The sequence below is a fragment of the Trematomus bernacchii genome, unplaced genomic scaffold, assembly GCF_902827165.1.
Source record: "Trematomus bernacchii unplaced genomic scaffold, fTreBer1.1, whole genome shotgun sequence".
In the NCBI taxonomy this organism is placed as follows: Eukaryota; Metazoa; Chordata; class Actinopteri; order Perciformes; family Nototheniidae; genus Trematomus; species Trematomus bernacchii.
Window position 1 is genome coordinate 4,077,664 of NW_022987607.1, and position 17,660 is coordinate 4,095,323.

At 46.0% G+C, this 17,660-nt stretch overlaps 2 protein-coding genes across 4 annotated transcripts in view; both read left to right on the plus strand.

The window, feature by feature from the left end:
• LOC117482863 (putative uncharacterized protein ENSP00000383309) overlaps positions 1 to 15,476 on the plus strand; it is a 32,040-nt gene extending 16,564 nt beyond the window's left edge. Inside the window, exons 1-7 of one of the 3 annotated variants that reach the window (XM_034131089.1) lie at positions 12,112 to 12,182; positions 12,260 to 12,318; positions 12,396 to 13,291; positions 13,370 to 13,468; positions 13,685 to 14,320; positions 14,774 to 15,337; positions 15,413 to 15,476. In XM_034131089.1, coding sequence (XP_033986980.1) covers positions 12,160 to 12,182; positions 12,260 to 12,318; positions 12,396 to 13,291; positions 13,370 to 13,468; positions 13,685 to 14,320; positions 14,774 to 15,334 — 2,274 coding nt within the window. In that variant the 5' untranslated portion in view covers positions 12,112 to 12,159 and the 3' untranslated portion in view covers positions 15,335 to 15,337; positions 15,413 to 15,476. Of the gene's footprint in view, positions 1 to 1,373; positions 1,476 to 12,111; positions 12,183 to 12,259; positions 12,319 to 12,395; positions 13,292 to 13,348; positions 14,321 to 14,766; positions 15,338 to 15,412 lie in introns of those variants that run through there. The other 2 variants (XM_034131090.1, XM_034131087.1) reach the window with 2 other exon arrangements.
• On the plus strand, positions 5,591 to 7,711 carry LOC117482864. Its single transcript, XM_034131091.1, has 4 exons — positions 5,591 to 5,671; positions 5,749 to 5,807; positions 5,885 to 7,572; positions 7,648 to 7,711. Exons 1-3 carry the CDS (start codon positions 5,649 to 5,651, stop codon positions 7,567 to 7,569), a joined length of 1,767 nt encoding a protein of 588 aa, XP_033986982.1. The 5' UTR covers positions 5,591 to 5,648; the 3' UTR covers positions 7,570 to 7,572; positions 7,648 to 7,711.
• Positions 15,477 to 17,660: the final 2,184 nt, after the last annotated feature.

The following is a 17,660-nucleotide window of genomic DNA, read 5'->3' on the forward strand; positions in this document are numbered from 1 at the left end:
GTACTTCTACTTTTACTCAACTACCAGATCTGAGTACTTCAGAAAATCAGAAAATCAACAGCACTCAGTTGCCACCCTGACAGCACAGCAGCACCTGTAGACAATCAGCTCATTAGGCCCTGATTGGCTGCAAGCTGCAATAAAGCCTCCTTTCTGCTGCTCAGACAAGCAGAGCAAGTCACTTCAGGGGTACTGGTTCTTTACTGCTGTGTTGGAACAGAGAGAGAAATATGACTTGTGGAGTTCATTTGGGGTAAGTTTCTGCAGATATGCAAAGTGAATTGTTGTTAGCTGTCTGCGTTCTCTGATGTTTACATCTTTTCTGTGCAGGATTTTCCTTATTGTCTGGGTTCAAGCAGAGCATGTGCGTTGTTTGTGGGCTTCACAAGGTGAGCAAAGCACAACATTTCACTTAAGTGCTGTGAATGACTAGCTGTGGCTTAATATTTTTCTTTTTCTCTCGCAGCTCAGAGCCAGAACAACAACACGTATGTTGGCTTCAGGCAAAATAATCGGGAAGCCGGTCCCAGCAACTATCTCCAGAATCGACTCAGACAAGCCCCTCCGGGCTCAGCGCAGAGCACAAACTTAAACATACCTTCAGCTGTGGGCAGTAGTTTTAGCCGGGGGCCTTCTACTGGTAGCTACACACAAACTGTTTCACAGCCAGCTAAAAGTGGCTTTGCTAAAGTCAGGTTAGTGCAGGGCAGCTCAGTGTCAAAACCTAACTTGAATCGTGTGCCTAAACAGCGTTTTCATGGCCTTTCTAGTGCTATTGCTGGTAGCGATTCTCTGAGTAAGAGCAGGAACAAGGACACAGGGAAGTCTTCCATCCTGTTTGGTGCCGGCGCTCCTGAGCCAAACCAAATCCCTGCACGGACCAAAACTTCCTCCAGTGTTCGTGCTAAGCTAGTGTCTAAAACGGATAAACCTTCCCGTCCCTCAGCTCCTAAAAACCCCAGCCAGACTGAGGTTGTGACCCCATACAAGAGTAAAGTGTTTTCAGGGAATGCCCGAGGAAGCTACAAGGCTACTTCCATGGCCTCAAGTTATGGCACTTCTCTTGAGTCCAATGTAGGAAATGGTCCCGTCTTCAAGCCTCGCAGTTACTCAACGAGCTACGACTCCAAATCGTCCAGAGAGGGAACCTCTGGTAAGAAGTTTGCCCCGACCAAGACCCACATCATCCCTGATCAATTTGGTGGCTATGATATCAGACGACTGAAGGCTCCTGGGCAGGAGAAAGTGAGTGTCAGAAAGCCCCCGCAGGCCTACCAGACTCCCATCAAGGCCTACGTGGCCCCTCAGCGGCTAGCAACGAACCAGGCCTACGTGGCTCCCAACAATGCTCCCCAGCAGCAGACTCCCAACAGGGCCCACAAGACTCCCAACAAGGCCTACGTGGCTCCCAACAGGGCCTACGAGGCTCCCCAGCAGCAGACTCCCAACAAGGCATACGTGGCTCCCAACAGGGCCTACGTGGCTCCCCAGCAGCAGACTCCCAACAAGGCATACGTGGCTCCCAACAGGGCCTACGTCGCTCCCCAGCAGCAGACTCCCAACAAGGCCCACAAGACTGCCTACAAGACTCCCAACAAGGCCTACAAGACTCCCAACAGGGCCTACGAGACTCCCAACAAGGCCCACAAGACTGCCTACGAGACTCCCAACAAGGCCCACAAGACTGCCTACGAGACTCCCAACAAGGCCCACAAGACTGCCTACGAGACTCCCAACAAGGCCCACAAGACTGCCTACGAGACTCCCAACAAGGCCCACAAGACTGCCTACGAGACTCCCAACAAGGCCCACAAGACTGCCTACGAGACTCCCAACAAGGCCCACAAGACTCCCAACAGGGCCCACAAGACTCCCAAGAAGGTCTACGTAGCCCCTCAGCGGCAAGCAACGAACCAGGCCTACGAGGCTCCCAACAGGACCTACGTGGCCCCTCGGAGGCAGGCTGAACCCCAGGCCTACATCTCTCCTCAGGTCAAATGGTTGCAGTTCAAGCCAAAGTGGGGACAATAGCAGGTGAGTACTGCTCACTTTCTTGCTGTTCTATACATTAACTTAAACCTGGTGACTAATGTTTGTTTGTTCTTACAGGTGCAGCTGGTGTCCTCGGATGAATATTTTATGATATTTAAATGAAATAAATACATTAATTTACCACTTGGTTGTGTCTTTACTTCACCGTGTATTGTGAGATGGTGAATGCCTAAGCATGAGTGCTTGTGGATGTAAGCTTGGTGCCCTCTAGTGTCTAAAAGGTGTGTTGGAAAAATGTTTCCTTTACAAAACAAATTTGCAAAATGTATCTTAATACTTTACAGCGCTGACAAAAGATTGTGAAAATCCCCTTTGCAAAAACAAATGTCTCAATAGTTCTAGTTTAAACTATTGCAAATTTACAAAAGTGAGATATGTAGTGCCGAGAGAAGGGAGTCGGAGGCGGTGCATCGAAGGTGCAAATCTGGCTTTATTGAGCAGCAGAAATGGACATGCTGTCGGGTCGCAGCCTGGGAAGAGAAAGGGAGGAGGACACAGGGTGTTTCTCAATCGCGAGTACGCTTGCTTGGTAGCACATGTCTGCCGAGCATCTTGCTTCAGAAGCGAGTCAAGAATACTTCCTGGCATTCGGAAAACGAAGTGTGGAACACGCTAGCAAGTGTGCGTCATATGAGAGGCCCCGCCTTACATCTTCCGCCCCAGATTTGGGGAAATTGGTCCGTGCGCAAAGCATTGTGGGGATTTTAAGACCGAAGTCTACTCATGTGCAGACTCGATATTTCTCCAAACGGAGTACGCCGGGCTCGGTAGATTTCCAAGTATACTGGAGATTGGAACAGTACTTCGGCGGCACTCGATGACGTAGGATGCTTGAAATAGTGGCTCTGAAGCAGCTTTACTCGCGATTCAGAAACACCCACAGTATATACCCCGGAGGTACCGTCAACATATGTGTCCGTGCGGAAACAATACCCCCAACCTGTAGTTCCTTGATTGAATTATGTAACCCCGTTAATTAGTGATCACTACAGATATTTGTTGATGTGGCACACTGGTTCTTAAAAGGATGCAGTGTCTGCTTTTGAGTTGGACTTTTTACTTTGACCTTTACCAGTGGAGCTCTTCATAATGCGATTCTTAGGTTTTAGCTCAAGTGGTGACATATCTTAACAATTTAAGGGGCTCTCACTAAATGTACAAGTCAATTGATAGACATTGAGCACTAAACTTAAAGGTGGGGTAGGTAATTTAGGAGAAACCGGCTCGAGTGCGCTAGAATTTGAAAATACACAACCGGAATAAATCTTCCACTTCCTTACAGACTTCCTCACAGAGCCCCTCCTCCAACACACACGAACGCGCACATGACCAATGAGGGCACGAGATAAGTTTGTGCACAGATGGAAGGCTGACAGGCAGGTAGGCCATCCAGTTATTTTAGCCGGGCCGGCTCAGGTGATTGGTCGTGCTTTTTACAGTACTACAGCTTCCACAGATGATATTTCTTTATGGATTTGTTGTCAAAGCACTTCAGATATTCATTGCTATCAGGATGTTAAGAGCATTCCATGGAATATAACAAGTGTATCTCGAGCCGGTTTCTCAAACTTACCTACCCTACCTTAAGAGAGTCCTGCATTTAGCTAAAACGCACCTTAGAGTAATTAATCAAAGACGTGTCCTGTCAAACACACAGCTGTGTTAACATGCATGGCCACTGGGGGGCGTTCAAACTAGTGATGGGAATTATGGCTCTTTGAAGGGAGCCGGATCTTATGGCTCCGTTCCTTTCAAAGAGCCGTTCAAAAGAGCCGTTCAAAAGAGCCGTTTTTTTTAAGGTTACTAGGTTTATTTGCAAAATAATCACCAGGATAATGATTGACTGTATTGCCAGACCTAATGTCAATAATCGGCATTGTAAACATCACACAAGGTGGCGCCATATCCATGTCATCATGTCAGTGAATGTACTTTGAATTTACCCTCTGTATGTGTTAAGTAAATAAAGTTGCCTTGCCTTGAATGAAATTCATGCAACTCTTAATATTAGATACTGTGTTTTTAAGTGGCGATGGAGATTATTTGTTGATCCTGCTTTAAAGGATATTTTGCCTTTACAAATGGTGCGCTTTATCACTGCCTGGGTTTTGGTTGAAGTGAATCCAAATGCTGCTGCGTTTTCGCGTTTGGCTCATTTTCCATCCGAAAAACACGTTGTCTACCTGTCCTGTACCACTTGTTATGACTTCTCTCTCTCGCGTATTCCGTTAAGACCCACCCCATCTCACTCCTCGTGCTGAAACCTACCAAACAGAGTAGGGGCGGATCTTCACAGAATACGTTTGGGGAACAAAATCAAGCTTTTTAAAAGGCGAGTGGATTTTGGCAGGCAGTGAGTGCGGACCAACGATTGAACGATAACAAGAACGGCTCTCACCAAGTACGACTCGGTTCCCCTCGTTCGTACCAAAGAGCCGTTCAAAAGAATCGGCTCGTTCGCGACCGACACATCACTAGTTCAAACTCAGTCTAAAACAAAAACCTCCAATTTAATACATTACTTATGCATATTTTTCTATTTAAGACACATTTGTCAAATGCAAAAACAAAAACAGTAAGCACAAAAGATAAAAACACATTTGTTCTCGAAGTCATTTTCCTGAGCATGGCTGACATTTTCACTCGTCATAATAAAAAATTGCAAATGTGTTCAAATGACCATCCAAAATCTGGTCCTCTTGCCCAAAAATGATTATGGATTCATACGTAGATACAGTGGTGTAAAGTACCTAAGTACATTTACTCAAGTACTGTACTTAAGTACAATTTTGAGGTACTTGTACTTTACTTGAGTATTTCCATTTTATGCTACTTTGTACTTCTACCCCACTCCAATTCAGAGGTACATGGTGTACTTTTACTCCACTACATGTATTTAATACCTTTAGTTACTTCACAGATGTGGATGAATGATGTGAAATATAATCAAGTGTTAAATCAGACTTTAGTTCCACCTGGAGTAAATCCACAAGCTACCCTGCAGTATACAAAGTCATTCAAACTAGCTGCACCTTTACCAGCTTTGAGAACACTTTCATGATCAATCATTATAAAACATATCATATATATTATTCTGAAATGGACCAATCTGCACAATGACTACTTTTACTGTCGCTACTTTCACTATATTTTGATGATAATACTTTTCTACTTTCACTTGAGGAACATTTTGAATGCAGGACTTTTACTGTAACAGAGTATTCCTACACTCTGGTACTTCTACTTTTACTCAAGTACAAGATCTGAGTACTTCTACTTTTACTCAACTACACAATCTGAGTACTTCTACTTTTACTCAACTACCAGATCTGAGTACTTCTACTTTTACTCAACTACACAATCTGAGTACTTCTACTTTTACTCAACTACCAGATCTGAGTACTTCAGAAAATCAGAAAATCAACAGCACTCAGTTGCCACCCTGACAGCACAGCAGCACCTGTAGACAATCAGCTCATTAGGCCCTGATTGGCTGCAAGCTGCCATAAAGCCTCCTTTCTGCTGCTCAGACAAGCAGAGCAAGTCACTTCAGGGCTACTGGTTCTTTACTGCTGTGTTGGAACAGAGAGAGAAATATGACTTGTGGAGTTCATTTGGGGTAAGTTTCTGCAGATATGCAAAGTGAATTGTTGTTAGCTGTCTGCGTTCTCTGATGTTTACATCTTTTTTGTGCAGGATTTTCCTTATTGTCTGGGTTCAAGCAGAGCATGTGCGTTGTTTGTGGGCTTCACAAGGTGAGCAAAGCACAACATTTCACTTAAGTGCTGTGAATGACTAGCTGTGGCTTAATATTTTTCTTTTTCTCTCGCAGCTCAGAGCCAGAACAACAACACGTATGTTGGCTTCAGGCAAAATAATCGGGAAGCCGGTCCCAGCAACTATCTCCAGAATCGACTCAGACAAGCCCCTCCGAGCTCAGCGCAGAGCACAAACTTAAACATACCTTCAGCTGTGGGCAGTAGTTTTAGCCGGGGGCCTTCTACTGGTAGCTACACACAAACTGTTTCACAGCCAGCTAAAAGTGGCTTTGCTAAAGTCAGGTTAGTGCAGGGCAGCTCAGTGTCAAAACCTAACTTGAATCGTGTGCCTAAACAGCGTTTTCATGGCCTTTCTAGTGCTATTGCCAGTAGCGATTCTCTGAGTAAGAGCAGGAACAAGGACACAGGGAAGTCTTCCAGCCTGTTTGGTGCCGGCGCTCCTGAGCCAAACCAAATCCCTGCACGGACCAAAACTTCCTCCAGTGTTCGTGCTAAGCTAGTGTCTAAAACGGATAAACCTTCCCGTCCCTCAGCTCCTAAAAACCCCAGCCAGACTGAGGTTGTGACCCCATACAAGAGTAAAGTGTTTTCAGGGAATGCCCGAGGAAGCTACAAGGCTACTTCCATGGCCTCAAGTTATGGCACTTCTCTTGAGTCCAATGTAGGAAATGGTCCCGTCTTCAAGCCTCGCAGTTACTCAACGAGCTACGACTCCAAATCGTCCAGAGAGGGAACCTCTGGTAAGAAGTTTGCCCCGACCAAGACCCACATAATCCCTGATCAATTTGGTGGCTATGATATCAGACGGCTGAAGGCTCCTGGGCAGGAGAAAGTGAGTGTGAGGAAGCCCCAGCAGGCCTACCAGACTCCCATCAAGGCCTACGTGGCCCCTCAGCAGCAAGCAACGAACCAGGCCTACCAGACTCCCATCAAGGCCTACGTGGCCCCTCAGCGGCAAGCAACGAACCAGGCCTACGTGGCTCCCAACAAGGCCTACAATGCTCCCCAGCAGCAGACTCCCAACAGGGCATACGAGACTCCCAACGTGGCTCCCAACAAGGCCTACGAGGCTCCCAACAAGGCCTACAATGCTCCCCAGCAGCAGACTCTCAACAGGGCCTACGAGACTACCAACAGGGCCTACGTGGCTCCCCAGCAGCAGACTCTCAACAGGGCCTACGAGACTACCAACAGGGCCTACGTGGCCCCTCAGCGGCAAGCAACGAACCAGGCCTACGTGGCTCCCAACAAGGCCTACAATGCTCCCCAGCAGCAGACTCCCAACAAGGCCTACGAGGCTCCCAACAAGGCCTACGAGACTACCAACAGGGCCTACGAGACTACCAACAGGGCCTACAAGACTACCAACAGGGCCTGCAAGACTCCCAACAAGGCCCGCAAGACTCCCAACAAGGCCCACAAGACTGCCTACGAGACTCCCAACAAGGCCCACAAGACTGCCTACGAGACTCCCAACAAGGCCCACAAGACTGCCTACGAGACTCCCAACAAGGCCCACAAGACTGCCTACGAGACTCCCAACAAGGCCCACAAGACTCCCAACAGGGCCTACAAGACTCCCAAGAAGGTCTACGTAGCCCCTCAGCGGCAAGCAACGAACCAGTCCTACGAGGCTCCCAACAGGGCCTACGTGGCCCCTCGGAGGCAGGCTGAACCCCAGGCCTACATCTCTCCTCAGGTCAAATGGTTGCAGTTCAAGCCAAAGTGGGGACAATAGCAGGTGAGTACTGCTCGCTTTCTTGCTGTTCTATACATTAACTTAAACCTGGTGACTAATGTTTGTTTGTTCTTACAGGTGCAGCTGGTGTCCTCGGATGAATATTTTATGATATTTAAATGAAATAAATACATTAATTTACCACTTGGTTGTGTCTTTACTTCACCTTGTATTGTGAGATGGTGAATGCCTAAGCATGAGTGCTTGTGGATGTAAGCTTGGTGCCCTCTAGTGTCTAAAAGGTGTGTTGGAAAAATGTTTCCTTTACAAAACAAATTTGCAAAATGTATCTTAATACTTTACAGCGCTGACAAAAGATTGTGAAAATCCCCTTTGCAAAAACAAATGTCTCAATAGTTCTAGTTTAAACTATTGCAAATTTACAAAAGTGAGATATTTGTTGATGTGGCACACTGGTTCTTAAAAGGATGCAGTGTCTGCTTTTCAGTTGGACTTTTTACTTTGACCTTTACCAGTGGAGCTCTTCATAATGCGATTCTTAGGTTTTAGCTCAAGTGGTGACATATCTTATCAATTTAAGGGGCTCCCACTAAATGTACAAGTCAATTGATAGACATTGAGCACTAAACTTAAAGGTGGGGTAGGTAATTTAGGAGAAACCGGCTCGAGATCGCTAGAATTTGAAAATACACAACCGGAAAAAATCTTCCACTTCCTCACAGAGCCCCTCCTCCAACACACACGAACGCGCACATGACCAATGAGGGCACGAGATAAGTTTGTGCACAGATGGAAGGCTGACAGGCAGGTAGGCCATCCAGTTATTTTAGCCGGGCCGGCTCAAATGATTGGTCGTGCTTTTTACAGTATTACGGCTTCCACAGATAATGTTTTCATGGATTTTTTGTCAAAGCACTTCAGATATTCATTGCTATCGGGATGTTAAGAGCATTCCATGGAATATAACAAGTGTATCTCGAGCCGGTTTCTCAAACTTACCTACCCTACCTTAAGAGAGTCCTGCATTTAGCTAAAACGCACCTTAGAGTAATTAATCAAAGACGTGTCCTGTCAAACACACAGCTGTGTTAACATGCATGGCCACTGGGGGGCGTTCAAACTCAGTCTAAAACAAAAACCTCCAATTTAATACTTATGCATATTTTTCTATTTAAGACACATTTGTCAAATGCAAAAACAAAAACGGTAAGCAAAAGATAAAAACACATTTGTTCTCGAAGTCATTTTCCTGAGCATGGCTGACATTTTCACTCGTCATAATTAAAAATTGCAAATGTGTTCAAATGACCATCCAAAATCTGGTCCTCTTGCCCAAAAATGATTATGGATTCATACGTAGATACAGTGGTGTAAAGCAGGGGTTCCCAACCCCCGGTCCGCGGACCGGTACCGGGCCGCAGAGGTGTTACTGCCGGGCCGCGAAATAGCTGTGAGTTTATCGTAATATTTGCAGAATTATAAATATATAAAAATATTTTATCATAATATTTTTTCAAAAAGTGTTTAATTTTCGCACCTATGCCACCAGTCATATTATTTCATCCAGTAGCTCGTGCACACGAGCATGTTACCGGTGCGCCAAGTAGGAAGAGGAGCGCACAGGAGACAACCGTTTGATTGCAGACTGTTATGTTTATGTGGGGAAATGGTGGTGCATACATTATTTGAGATATATTTCAAACTCGGACTTCATTTTAAGGACATGTCGGCCAGGGGTGTAGAGCTATTTGTTTAAGCACCGGATTGGCAAAACAGAAGAGTAAACCAGTCTGCCTTGATCTATGAATTAATGTCCGGGACTCTCACGATCTGCTGCCCGCAGCTGCTTTATAGAAGGAAACCCTCCTTCACTTCTTAAAACGGCTGCAGCATCCGGAGGCAGCGGGACGTATACTCCGCTTCTGAGAAGTGCAGCACCAGTATGACTGTGTTTAACTTCATCAGAACAGCTTAAGAGTGACTGCAGGCTGCTACGTGTTAACCACACACACCTATACACACACATCTACACACATCGAACTGCCCGATTACTCCCCCTTTTATTAGTTTTATGAAGGAGATGTCCAGTCAGTCACCAAGGCGCATGATGTGTGTGTGTATGTGCTCTGCTCAGCTCAGCTCTGTGTGTTCGGTGTGTTTGTGTCTGTCCGACACCGGCATTTGTTTTCAAATGTTTATGAACAGTAATTTACACACATATGGCTAACTCCATATATGCGGCTGTTCCCAAAATAAATTAGTTTAATCTTAATCTCGATGTAGTGCTAATGCTGTCGGAGTGCACCGGAACGAACGACACTATCATAATATCTTCTGAAAACAAATGCCAGTGTTCATAATGCGGCTTCTCCTCGTTTTCCCAGCATTCACTGGATTATCCGTAAATCATACAAACAAAACCAAAACGTTAATTTATCTGTTTTCCCGTTTTGGTTTAAAAACTGAATAACGTCGGTTTTTTGGTTTTCCGAAAAACCAAAAAATGATACCGGTTCTTTTTTAAACTTTGTTAATATGTTTTGGATGCATATTGTTCTAGTATTTGTTCAGGCTGTTACATACAATTAGCCTCTGTTGCTACCTGCTGGTGGTGAGTAAATATTAAAATCAGTTAAAATTGACAACCGGTCCGCGATTTTTTTTTAATGTATCTGCCGGTCCTTGGCACAATAAAGGTTGGGAACCCCTGGTGTAAAGTACCTAAGTACATTTACTCAAGTACTGTACTTAAGTACAATTTTGAGGTACTTGTACTTTACCTGAGTATTTCCATTTTATGCTACTTTGTACTTCTACCCCACTCCAATTCAGAGGTACATGGTGTACTTTTACTCCACTACATTTATTTAATACCTTTAGTTACTTTACAGATGTGGATTAATGATGTGAAATATAATCAAGTGTTAAATCAGACTTTAGTTCCACCTGGGGCCTATACTACGAAGCATGATTTTCGTTTAGCAAGCTAACTTCAGGGGTTTCCGGTCCTACGAAGCTGGTTCACTTCTTAGCGGGCTAGATAACTTATTCTGAACGGCCATCCTCCGGAGAAGGATAGGTTCCAGGATAAAAGCACTGCCTGCTGACCAATCAGAGCTCAGTGTGCAGAGTTTAAAGCGATCAATTCATATGACAGGAGGAGAAAGGAAATACAGTTTAAACTGCCGTTGCAGGAAAGATGGCCGGCCAAAATCACCGACTGTGTGAGCGTGAAAATGAATAGAATATCCCCTCCCATCTTCAGAGCAATCTGACTATTATAACATTAGCGTTAAGAAAGCTTACTTAAATATCTGCCACGACAAAAGTAACCGGATCAGAGTAACATTAAGTACAGTCCGCGGCACTGTGAGTGCAGACGTCGATGTGTCCCATTATCATTCATATCATATCACATCATAATGTATCATATATCTCCTTATCTGAGTCAGCTGAGCCGTATCTGGCCCTGCAACACTCACAGTGTCACATACTGTACGCAGAAGTATTATTTTAAGCAACACATTAAGTTGACGAAACACTCGAGTCAAATGTAATTAAAGTCAGATCCACTCGTGTCTTAGACGGGGCAGTGATATCATAAACCTGTTAATTTACGTATTCAAACACTTTCTCTGTTACCAGCTGTATTCACCTTGCAGGTGCAGCTATGTGGCTTTGATCCTGGATAAAGTGTTTAAGTCATGGATGTTTAAAGTTTAACGTCTTCATATTTCTCTAATATTAGTTGACTTTTCATTCAGGAAGTATGACGCTGCGCTGTCAGTACACGGCTTGTCCATGTTTGTGATTTGTCGAACACTCCAAATACCACCCCTTTCATGTGAACGCACACCTAACTAGATAGGACACGGCTGGCTTGAGCGATCGAGTTGATAGCCAGCGTCGTAGGACCGTTTAGCGAGAGCGTTTTTTTTTTGGATTTAGTCAACCGGATAACTCAAAACATATCCAGGATATGTTGAACTAGATTCGTAGTGTACCCCCCTGGAGTAAATCCACAAGCTACCCTGCAGTATACAAAGTCATTCAAACTAGCTGCACCTTTACCAGCTTTGAGAACACTTTCATGATCAATCATTATAAAACATATCATATATATTATTCTGAAATGGACCAATCTGCACAATGACTACTTTTACTGTCACTACTTTCACTATATTTTGATGAGAATACTTTTCTACTTTCACTTGAGGAACATTTTGAATGCAGGACTTTTACTGTAACTGAGTATTCCTACACTCTGGTACTTCTACTTTGACTCAAGTACAAGATCTGAGTACTTCTACTTTTACTCAAGTACAAGATCTGAGTACTTCTACTTTTACTCAAGTACAAGATCTGAGTACTTCTACTTTTACTCAAGTACAAGACCTGAGTACTTCTACTTTTACTCAACTACCAGATCTGAGTACTTCAGAAAATCAGAAAATCAACAGCACTCAGTTGCCACCCTGACAGCACAGCAGCACCTGTAGACAATCAGCTCATTAGGCCCTGATTGGCTGCAAGCTGCAATAAAGCCTCCTTTCTGCTGCTCAGACAAGCAGAGCAAGTCACTTCAGGGCTACTGGTTATTTACTGCTGTGTTGGAACAGAGAGAGAAATATGACTTGTGGAGTTCATTTGGGGTAAGTTTCTGCAGATATGCAAAGTGAATTGTTGTTAGCTGTCTGCGTTCTCTGATGTTTACATCTTTTCTGTGCAGGATTTTCCTTATTGTCTGGGTTCAAGCAGAGCATGTGCGTTGTTTGTGGGCTTCACAAGGTGAGCAAAGCACAACATTTCACTTAAGTGCTGTGAATGACTAGCTGTGGCTTAATATTTTTCTTTTTCTCTCGCAGCTCAGAGCCAGAACAACAACACGTATGTTGGCTTCAGGCAAAATAATCGGGAAGCCGGTCCCAGCAACTATCTCCAGAATCGACTCAGACAAGCCCCTCCGAGCTCAGCGCAGAGTACAAACTTAAACATACCTTCAGCTGTGGGCAGTAGTTTTAGCCGGGGGCCTTCTACTGGTAGCTACACACAAACTGTTTCACAGCCAGCTAAAAGTGGCTTTGCTAAAGTCAGGTTAGTGCAGGGCAGCTCAGTGTCAAAACCTAACTTGAATCGTGTGCCTAAACAGCGTTTTCATGGCCTTTCTAGTGATATTGTCGGTAGCGATTCTCTGAGTAAGATTAGCAACATGGACACAGGGAAGTCTTCCAGCCTGTTTGGTGCCGGCGCTCCTGAGCCAAACCAAATCCCTTCACGGACCAAAACTTCCTCCAGTGTTCGTGCTAAGCTAGTGTCTAAAACGGATAAACCTTCCCGTCCCTCAGCTCCTAAAAACCCCAGCCAGACTGAGGTTGTGACCCCATACAAGAGTAAAGTGTTTTCAGGGAATGCCCGAGGAAGCTACAAGGCTACTTCCATGGCCTCAAGTTATGGCACTTCTCTTGAGTCCAATGTAGGAAATGGTCCCGTCTTCAAGCCTCGCAGTTACTCAACGAGCTACGACTCCAAATCGTCCAGAGAGGGAACCTCTGGTAAGAAGTTTGCCCCGACCAAGACCCACATCATCCCTGATCAATTTGGTGGCTATGATATCAGACGGCTGAAGGCTCCTGGGCAGGAGAAAGTGAGTGTCAGAAAGCCCCAGCAGGCCTACCAGACTCCCATCAAGGCCTACGTGGCCCCTCAGCAGCAAGCAACGAACCAGGCCTACGTGGCCCCTCAGCGGCAAGCAACGAACCAGGCCTACCAGACTCCCATCAAGGCCTACGTGGCCCCTCAGCGGCTAGCAACGAACCAGGCCTACCAGACTCCCATCAAGGCCTACGTGGCCCCTCAGCGGCAAGCAACGAACCAGGCCTACGTGGCTCCCAACAAGGCCTACAATGCTCCCCAGCAGCAGACTCCCAACAGGGCCTACGTGGCTCCCCAGCAGCAGACTCCCAACAGGGCCTACAAGACTCCCAACGTGGCTCCCAATAGGGCCTACAAGACTCTCAACGTGGCTCCCAATAGGGCCTACAAGACTCTCAACGTGGCTCCCAATAGGGCCTACGAGACTCTCAACGTGGCTCCCAATAGGGCCTACGAGACTCCCAACAGCGCTCCCAACAAGGCCTACAATGCTCCCCAGCAGCAGACTCCCAACAGGGCCTACGTGGCTCCACAGCAGCAGACTCCCAACAGGGCCTACAAGACTCCCAACGTGGCTCCCAACAGGGCCTACGAGACTCCCAACGTGGCTCCCAACAGGGCCTACGAGACTCCCAACGTGGCTCCCAACAGGGCTCCCAGCAGGGCCTACGAGACTCCCAACAGGGCTCCCAACAGGGCTCCCAGCAGGGCCTACGAGACTCCCAACAGGGCTCCCAGCAGGGCCTACGAGACTCCCAACAGGGCTCCCAGCAGGGCCTACGAGGCTCCCTACAATGCTCCCCAGCAGCAGACTCCCAACAGGGCCTACGTGGCTCCCCAGCAGCAGACTCTCAACAAGGCCTACGAGGCTCCCAACAGGGCCTACGTGGCTCTCCAGCAGCAGACTCTCAACATGGCCTACAAGACTACCAACAGGGCCTACGTGGCTCCCCAGCAGCAGACTCTCAACAAGGCCTACGAGGCTCCCAACAGGGCCTACGTGGCTCTCCAGCAGCAGACTCTCAACATGGCCTACAAGACTCCCAACAGGACCTACGTGGCTCCCAACAAGGCCTACAATGCTCCCCAGCAGCAGACTCTCATCAGGGCCTACAAGACTCCCAACAGGGCCTACGAGGCTCCCAACAGGGCCTACGTGGCTCTCCAGCAGCAGACTCTCAACATGGCCTACAAGACTCCCAACAGGACCTACGTGGCTCCCAACAAGGCCTACAATGCTCCCCAGCAGCAGACTCCCATCAGGGCCTACGAGGCTCCCAACAGGGCCTACGAGGCTCCCAACAGGACCTACGTGGCTCCCAACAAGGCCTACAATGCTCCCCAGCAGCAGACTCCCAACAAGGCCTACGAGGCTCCCCAGCAGCAGACTCCCAACAAGGCCTACGAGGCTCCCCAGCAGCAGACTCCCAACAAGGCCTACGAGACTCCCAACAGGGCCTACGTGGCTCTCCAGCAGCAGGCTCCCAACAAGGCCTACGAGGCTCCCAACAAGGCCTACAATGCTCTCCAGCAGCAGACTCCCAACAGGGCCTACGAGACTCCCAACAAGGCCCACGAGACTGCCTACGAGACTCCCAACAAGGCCCACAAGACTGCCTACGAGACTCCCAACAAGGCCCACAAGACTGCCTACGAGACTCCCAACAAGGCCCACAAGACTCCCAACAGGACCTACGTAGCCCCTCAGCGGCAAGCAACGAACCAGTCCTACGAGGCTCCCAACAGGACCTACGTAGCCCCTCAGCGGCAAGCAACGAACCAGTCCTACGAGGCTCCCAACAGGACCTACGTAGCCCCTCAGCGGCAAGCAACGAACCAGTCCTACGAGACTCCCAACAAGGCCTACGAGACTCCCAAGAAGGTCTACGTAGCCCCTCAGCGGCAAGCAACGAACCAGTCCTACGAGACTCCCAACAAGGCCCACGAGACTCCCAACAAGGCCCACAAGACTCCCAACAAGGCCCACAAGACTCCCAAGAAGGTCTACGTAGCCCCTCAGCGGCAAGCAACGAACCAGTCCTACGAGGCTCCCAACAGGACCTACGTGGCCCCTCAGAGGCAGGCTGAACCCCAGGCCTACATCTCTCCTCAGGTCAAATGGTTGCAGTTCAAGCCAAAGTGGGGACAATAGCAGGTGAGTACTGCTCGCTTTCTTGCTGTTCTATACATTAACTTAAACCTGGTGACTAATGTTTGTTTGTTCTTACAGGTGCAGCTGGTGTCCTCGGATGAATATTTTATGATATTTAAATGAAATAAATACATTAATTTACCACTTGGTTGTGTCTTTACTTCACCTTGTATTGTGAGATGGTGAATGCTTAAGCATGAGTGCTTGTGGATGTAAGCTTGGTGCCCTCTAGTGTCTAAAAGGTGTGTTGGAAAAATGTTTCCTTTACAAAACAAATCTTAATACTTTACAGCGCTGACAAAAGATTGTGAAAATCCCCTTTGCAAAAACAAATGTCTCAATAGTTCTAGTTTAAACTATTGCAAATTTACAAAAGTGAGATATTTGTTGATGTGGCACACTGGTTCTTAAAAGGATGCAGTGTCTGCTTTTGAGTTGGACTTTTTACTTTGACCTTTACTAGTGGAGCTCTTCTTAATGCGACTCTTAGGTTTAAGCTCAAGTGGTAACATATCTTATCAATTTAAGGGGCTCCCACTAAATGTACAAGTCAATTGATAGACATTGAGCACTAAACTTAAAGGCGGGGTAGGTAATTTAGGAGAAACCAGCTAGAGTGCGCTAGAATTTGAAAAAATCTGCCCCTCCAACACACACGAACGCGCACGAGATAAGTTTGTGCACAGATGGAAGGCTGACAGGCAGGTAGGCCATCCAGTTATTTTAGCTGGGCCGGCTCAGATGATTGGTCGTGCTTTTTACAGTAGGCCTACTACGGCTTCCACAGATGACATTTTTTTTTTATGGATTTTTTGTCAAAGCTCTTCAGATATTCATTGCTATCGGGATGTTAAGAGCATTCCATGGAATATAACAAAGTGTATCTAGAGCCGGTTTCTCAAACTTACCTACCCCACCTTTAAAACATGTGATTCCTTATCCCAATGTCTGCACTTGAAACTTTGAAAATTCCTCAACTTGAATGCAACGTGTACATACTACTGTAGTCTGTCTTTGGGCATATTGGATTACATGTTTATAATATATTGCCTCATATTTAACATGGTAGTCTGATGAAACTTTTAATGTAAAGATATAAAAACCTTGCTTCGTTCAACATGAAACTAGTGTTGTAAACCAGGGGCGTTTCCTGGACCTGGAAACATTCAGGGCTTAGCCCACAGTGGCGGCGCCAGAGATTTTCTTTTGGGTGTGCTGTGGGGTAGCTTGACGTTTCATAGAGGGTGCTCAAACATTTAGGGTTTCCCATTAAGGTACCGGTACAGTGGAGTTTTCAACTGCAACACTCCCCACACCCGCGACTGTTACAATGAAGGCTCGATAATCAGCTCAGGGCATATAGGTGTAAGCAGGGGTAAAGTGCTATATTTTTACAAGTGGGGAGTGGACCTAACATCCTCTAGGGGGGTCCGGGGGCATGCTCCAGAACAGAACTGTAAACAGATTTTCTATATGGATATTTTACTAATCACTCCCCTTTTAAACTGTAGGCCTATTCTTGTTTTACTGTCATATAGTATTTCATAACTGTTTTTCATTTATTCTCTTTGTTTTATAACTATAATGGTCATATGAAGGTGTGCCTTGGAATAATCTTTTACATAATAATTGCATTCACTGAACACGGGAAATTACAATCCTGCCGTCCTCTCTAGTGTCATGATGAGGTTCAGGTAAAGCACGGTTAATGTATTATATTTCAGGGAGAATTGTCCGGGGCTACAGAAAAAACATTCTGGGCTTCTGGGCTCTATCAATATCTCTGTCCCCGATATGTAAATTGCAAATCCAAAGTGCCTCATTTTCACATGTACAATTGTAATCTAAAACATTGTCTATAAAGCTGGGATTTTTCTTGGTTTTCATATAATTCTCTAAATCAACATCAAACTTACAACAGTATGTAAGTAACCGTTCAGAAGAAAATGCTGATTATTTGCATTTTAATCCCTCCGCAAATTGTATCATGACCTGCTTTAAACATTTGGCATGTTCGGTTATAGGCTTTTGTCTTTTATTTTGAAGGTAACGGAGAAATTGCACATTTATTGTAGAAACTAATCTCTCCTTTGACAAAAATCAACATACCTGGGTTATGAGTTGATACATTTTCCTATCCGTATATAATTTAAAATATGTTTGGGGGAAGGTATTGGTGGTTATAGTTTTTAATTACGTCAGCATGCAAGACACTTCAAATTTTACGATTCCCTTTTTCAGATGCTTTCATCTAGGGACTTTTATTTTGACATTTTAAAAAACTGCAGGCGGAAGTCACGTTGTTTTCAGTCTTTCGACTCAAGTT